General features: G+C 51.8%; 1 protein-coding gene across 2 annotated transcripts; it reads right to left on the reverse strand.

The window, feature by feature from the left end:
- Window positions 1-3,238: 3,238 nt before the first annotated feature.
- On the reverse strand, window positions 3,239-5,770 carry LOC131402640 (ral guanine nucleotide dissociation stimulator-like). 2 transcript variants are annotated; one of them, XM_058537270.1, is made up of 5 exons: window positions 5,720-5,770; window positions 5,222-5,296; window positions 4,125-4,246; window positions 3,823-3,923; window positions 3,239-3,516 (listed from the first exon to the last, which is right to left on the reverse strand). In XM_058537270.1, exons 1-5 carry the CDS (start codon window positions 5,756-5,758, stop codon window positions 3,392-3,394), a joined length of 462 nt encoding a protein of 153 aa, XP_058393253.1. In that variant the 5' UTR covers window positions 5,759-5,770; the 3' UTR covers window positions 3,239-3,391. The 2 variants fall into 2 exon arrangements, with proteins under 2 accessions (XP_058393253.1, XP_058393252.1); XM_058537269.1 differs by having other exon boundaries at window positions 3,239-3,534.
- Window positions 5,771-5,978: the final 208 nt, after the last annotated feature.

Below are 5,978 nucleotides of genomic sequence, written 5' to 3' on the forward strand. Positions count from 1 at the left end.
CCCTCTGCAGGCAACGAGCATCTTTTGGAGATATCAGGAGACAGACACAGAAAGTGAAGAAAAGCATGGGAGGGAGTGACTGTGGCCTCGAGGACAGACGAGATTGCCCGGGAGGCAGAGAGAGCAAGGAGCCAAGAAAGGCATCCTGAAAACACAGTGAGAAAAGCAACATGGGTGCTGAAGAAAAAGAGAGTGATGTGGTTGAGAAATTCCCCATGAGACAGGCTTGACTCTCACAGCATCTCTTTGTAACGTCCGTCGTGATCTTTACCTTTCATGATAACATCAATTTTTATTTACCATGATTTTTCTTCCTTTTTATATTAAAATTGATAGGATAATCGATGCTGAGGAATTAGTGTTTTGAACTTATATCTGTTTTTTCATTGAGTGTTAACTCAATGAAGAGATGATACCTACTTGAATGAGATTTATCTTTTAATATATATTAAATCTGATTCCATAAATTATTCTGATTTTGCATGTAATTTTTTTTTTTTTTTTTAGCTGAGGGAGATTCACCCTGAGCTAACATTTGTTGCCAATCTTCCTCTACTTAGTATGTGGGTCACCGCCACAGCATAGCTGCTGAGTGTTGTAGGTCCACACCTGTGAACAGAACGTGGGCTGCCAAAGCAGAGCTTGCCAAACTTAACCACTAGGCCAGGGGCCAGAACTATGATTTTGCATCTAATTTTAACATAAAATCCATCAATCTTTCTCTTCTTTGTCACATGTTAATTCAGACATAGGTCATTTCTGTATCATGAATTAAGTATCTCTTGTTTGTTACCTGGCAAACCTGTGTAGCTTTGATTTTGGAATCTTAAAAATGAGCATACCCCCTGGGGGCATTATTTTCCCCGTAGAGAACCTTGGCAGCAGACTCATTGCCTTCCTTCCCACACTAGATCCAGAGTCGTGGAAATGTGTTCGCCTTGCACACAGCACAGAGCACATAGGAATTACTCCACAAACATGTGGTAAGTGAACAGTTGGTGGCATCATCAGGTCATTCACAGAACGAGACTGAGAGAGAGCTTCCTTAGGTCAGGAAGGAGAAGCATTCCTTTATATTTTCAATCAATGTTTTAATTTGTAACATTGTAATGTGAACACCGAGTATACTATTTGTATCAAAATTGTGTTCTGAAAGTTTTCAAAAATCTCTAAATCTCAGAGTAGAGGAAAATCAACCTCTGTGAACCTGTCACTTGCTTCAAAAATTATCAACTCGTATACCATCTGGCTTCGTTTATCCTCACACCCACCCCGCTAGAGTTAACCAGCTGAGATGACTGAGAGCACATCATTTCAGCTATAAATATTTTCAGTTTCTCTTACAGATGAGGGATTTTTTGAACACAAACACACTAATGTTATCACACACAAAAATAAAAGTGTCATTCCTATAATCAACTATCTGGTCAGTATCCAAAGTCCCCCAGTTTTCTCAAGATGATTTCCTGGTTTTGCATTTTATTGGAGTCAGGATCTTTAAAAAACCCTTTTTTTGCAATTGCTTGATGTGTTTCTGAAGTGGCTTTTACTCTCTTACTAGTTCATGCATCTTGATGTTTGGGTGGGATATGCCTGTGTGTGTTTACATGTCTACACCGAGGTGTGAATTCTTTCTTTCCTGGATGGCAGTGCCCTGGCAGGAAGGGCCTGTGCTGTGGGAACCAGGATTTCTACTCTGCATCTGGCTGAACTGAAAAGGCGTCCCTGGGTGACACTTGCAGCCTTCAGAAAGGAGGGGGAAGAAGTACCAAGGAATTCAAGACAATGGCCCTTGTCTTACAGGGTGTTTCCAGGGCATGATGTTCAAAATGCCGGGTGGTAACCCTTTAGCTCCTAGTCGTAGGGTGGATTCTGGGTGTGAGCTCAGAGTAGTGTCTGTTTACCACCCATGTGGGAAGCGTTTCAGTATTTTAATTGGTAAGTTTGTGTCTGTTGTGTCTGTGTTGTCTAAGATGGGTTGCATTCCCCTGCTGGACCCACTCCTATACCTGCCCCTCTCGTGCCTCATCTTTCAAAACTCCCAACAGGCAAGTTTCACATCCCTGTAACACACATCCACATAACCACAGCACAGACTGGGGAAAAGAACACAGTCATCCCAGGGGCTACGTGCTCTATGCGCTCAGGCCCAGCTGCCCCTTTGGGACAAGTCAGTAACAACACGACTGAGTGTGTAAACTAGTGACTGTCTGAGACCATGGACCTCAGAACACCAAGGTCCCAGATGTCACCCTAGGCAGCAATGGACAGTGTGGGTCATTCAGTGGCCAGGATTAAGGTCTATTATCTTGGCAAACCAGAGGTCACCCCGATCCATCAGGCCCAGCCAGGGAGGAATGGCCACGATGTACCTGACAGAGAGGCTGGGGGCCTTCTACGGAATTTCTGCCCAAAAAGAATCATATAAGGAAATGCGGGGATGCTGGAAATCCTAGTTCACAGGGAGTGGCGAGGTTTATGGAAGAAAGTCCTATTGTAGGTTTAAAAGCTGCCTCATGAATCTTTTCCTCTGGATATGAAACAAGTGGGAAAAGGACTTCCATGGCATGGGCCAGGATCCCAGGAGGATTCCAATCTAGGCGAAGGGTGAACAGGGAGCCCTAGAGGCGGCCTGATGGGGATGTCCTGTCGGCCCTTAGTCCATCAGCACATGGTCTTCCTCTGGCCTTGTCTTTTCCACATGCAAACTTTTATCTTTTTACATTTTTTCCTCATTTAGTGTTGATGCAAATCTAGAGACTGATTAGAAAACGGTAACTTCCAATAGTTGGTCAAAAGAAACCTCAATGGGAGAAGCAGAAAACATCCTTCTTCCTGGAAAGCTGTAGAAACACAGCCGCTGCCCTGGGGAAGGACATGGTCCTGGCAAGTGGTATTTGAAAGACATCTACATTTCAGTGGTTGTTGCTCTGCCTGGGAAAGTCCCTCCAACCTCTACATCCAGGGAGATCTGAGGGGCTGTCTCTGCTCCTGGCCCAGGTGAACCACACTGAAATGCACCTGTCCTCTGAGGAAGGGGGACTTGAGGGTGTCATTCAGTAGCCAGGGAGGGGACTGGCCGTCCTCCCTTCTCCCACATACCATAAGCTCTGACCATACATGAGTTCTTAATTCAAGGCGGAATGTGAGATTCTGTGTCTCATTTACATGAGCATAAGCAGTGAAAGAACCACACCACAACACCCAGGCTGTGACAGAAACAGAACTTACTGCAACATTCAAATCTGATATTTACTCTTAAACATATACTAATGCTCCTCCTCAATGGATAAACAGTCCCTGGGGTGCAGATGTCAGGGATTTGGAGGGGGGTCGTGCCCTCCGCCTGGGGCTTTAGGGGAAACCAGGGAAAGTCTTCAGATGTCCTCCTTCACTTGGGGTGGGGGGGGAAGAGCTGACCCGGTGCACCCCGAGGGTCCCAGTGGCCCTGCTGCTCAGGAGGAGCTGCACTTGTGGTCTCCAGAGGGTTATGGCTCCTTGCCAAGGGCACGGTGGCTGAAGAGAAGAAACAGACTATTTTGGGGAACCTTCCTGAGATTCACGGCACACCTCCCTGCCCCACAACACTCTTATCCAAACCCTGTGCCGAGTGCTCAGTCCATCAACAGCACCTCGTTTGTCCCTGATGGGGGAGGCATCATTTAGCATCACTCATTTAAGAGGAGGCAACCGAGTCCCAGAGAGGAGAGGGGAGCGGCCTGTCCCAGGCCTGGCCAGCACTGGAGCTGGGATCCAGGCCCATGCTTAGCCCGAAGCTGTACTGAGCCCCTGGATTCAGTCGCTGCTGCTCCTGACACTCACTCGGCCCTGAACTGGAGGATGTCCGGTTCCTCTTTCTCCTGAAGAGCCGCATTTTGCTCGTCTTCTGGTGTGTGGGCTCCAGCCGGCAGGAGAGGCAGTAGCTACAGGACAGAGTGGCCTGTGAGCTACCAGGAGCCGCACCTCAGGTGTCCCTCCCAGAGCCTGCCAGCAGCTGAGTCCCGGTGCCCCATGGGTCACCACGCAATGAGGTCTGGGGCTGATCAGGGAGCCAGGCCCCACGCTCTGCAGCCGGCCGGCCGAGAGAGTCTGGCCTGCCCTCACCCAACTCCTGTGCCCCTCACCTCTCATCAACACTGAGGGGCTCCATCGCCTGGAACCAGGCCCCAAATCGCTCCTCGGGATTCAGGTCATATTCACTTGCAGCCTGCTGGAGCAGCTGGATCTTCCTAATGACTTTGTATTTCTGGGAGGAAGGACAGGATGCAGACAGGTCCCGGGTGGGGAACCCTGCCAGGGACTTGTGCGGAGTGAGGATCTGGTCTGGGGTCTGTGCTCACTCGGGAACCCTCCTTCCTTCCCACTCCATTCAGGACTTGCCTGTCCTCACAGTTGGCTTGAATTAGTTCCTCATCCAGGAAGGTGTCCTTGATGCCAGCCCCTCCCGCACCCGCCAACGTGATGGGATTCCCAGCTTTGTAGCATCTAACTGTCCCAACAAATATAAGACCCGAGGGATGAGGACACGTGACATCTTGCCACGGGAGGTCTGTGATTTCCACTTCCCCACCCTCCCCACAGCTGCTGACCTCACGCCATTTCTGGAAGTTGACCAGATTTCCCTGGAAGGGAGACAGCCAATGTCCATCAGTAACGGCCCCCTAAGCCCATAACCAGCCCCCATCCCACCCCTTCTCAGGCTGCAGGAATGTCAGGGCCCAGCAGAGGGCAGACCTTCCACAAAGAGAACTTGACACTGGGCCAGGCTCTGGGCTCCAGAGCAGGAGGGACAGGGGAGCTGAAGCCAGAGACCTTGCAGCCCACCCATTTCTGATGACAGACGGGAAGACTGAGGCCTCAGGCAAAAAGGGACAGCTGGACCACAGATGTGCTTCCTCACTTGCAGGGGCTGATGGCACTCCCCCAGGGGCAGGGCCCAAGGGGGAGGCTGAATCCAGCTCAGACACAGCCTCCTGCAGCTTTGCAGGCAGGCAGCTATGAGCTTCACTAGTCCTGAGAGCCTGGTAGGGGGCTTACGCGGAGCCTCCATTCACGCATCACTAAGACGGGCCTGACTCTGACTCCCTAGCTCCCAGGGGTGGCCATGATGCTCTCATGAGAGGAGGTTTGCCAGGTACAGAGAGCTCAGGGCCCAGTGCAAGGCTCTCGCCTCCCAAACCACAGGATCCTGCTCCCTGGCCCCACCTCCAGGCTCACTCACTTGTAGATCATCCTCCATCCCAATGTCCAGCAGTTTCAGGTGATTGAGGAACGTGCCCAGGAAGGGGACGACACCCTGTGAAATCAGGGTGGGAGTGGGGATGAGTCCCAGCTCTCAGGTGCCCCCATGGACCCTCCCCCAAATCCCTTCACCCCAGCCTCCTGCCCACCGCAGACTCCCACAGAGAGCAGCCTAGGACCCTCAGCAGCCTCCCCCCTGTTGCACCCTCCAGGACCACCCAACGTCCCCCGTCAGCTACCAGGGGCGGCTTTTGGCAAATCCCAGGGTGTGCGGTCCCTGCCACTCCCCCCGCAAATCCATCTTGCGCCCAGCCATTCCAGGCCTCCTCCTGGTCACTTCCAGGGCAGGCATTTCAGGCTCTGGGGCTCCAGGAGCTGGGCTGGAGGAGGAGGGACCCCTCTCTTGGGGAGGCCTCCAGCCGTGAGGGGTGAGACCCCCTCCTCTGACACCTGGACCCTCCCCCTCAGGCCCCCTCACCTGCTGCTGCTGCCTCTCCTGGGCTCCCTGGGGGTCCATCTCTTGGGTGGCCCACACAGAATTCACCTCCTGCAGGGTCAAGGACAGGCTCAGGGAGGCCATGCTACCTTCCCTGTGTCTCCCAGGCCCCTGATCCTGGACCCTGGACATCTGATGTCTATGGCGGCTCCCATTCCAGAGTGATCTGATTCTAGATCACTCCCAGCTCCAACACTCCCTCCTCTGTGCCCTCAGGCCTGCCTAGGCCCCTAAGCCTCTC

The sequence above is a fragment of the Diceros bicornis genome, unplaced genomic scaffold, assembly GCF_020826845.1.
Source record: "Diceros bicornis minor isolate mBicDic1 unplaced genomic scaffold, mDicBic1.mat.cur scaffold_199_ctg1, whole genome shotgun sequence".
NCBI lineage: Eukaryota > Metazoa > Chordata > Mammalia > Perissodactyla > Rhinocerotidae > Diceros > Diceros bicornis.

Coding starts and splice junctions, on each gene's coding strand:
- LOC131402640 (XM_058537269.1), bottom strand. CDS start 5,758: ATGGACCCCCAGGGAGCCCAGGAGAGGCAGCAGCAGCAG. Junction 3,924..4,124: donor CCCCTCAGTGTTGATGAGAG/GTGAGGGGCACA, acceptor TCTGTCCTGTAG/CTACTGCCTCTCCTGCCGGC. Junction 3,535..3,822: donor ATCCTCCAGTTCAGGGCCGA/GTGAGTGTCAGG, acceptor TCCCCAAAATAG/TCTGTTTCTTCTCTTCAGCC.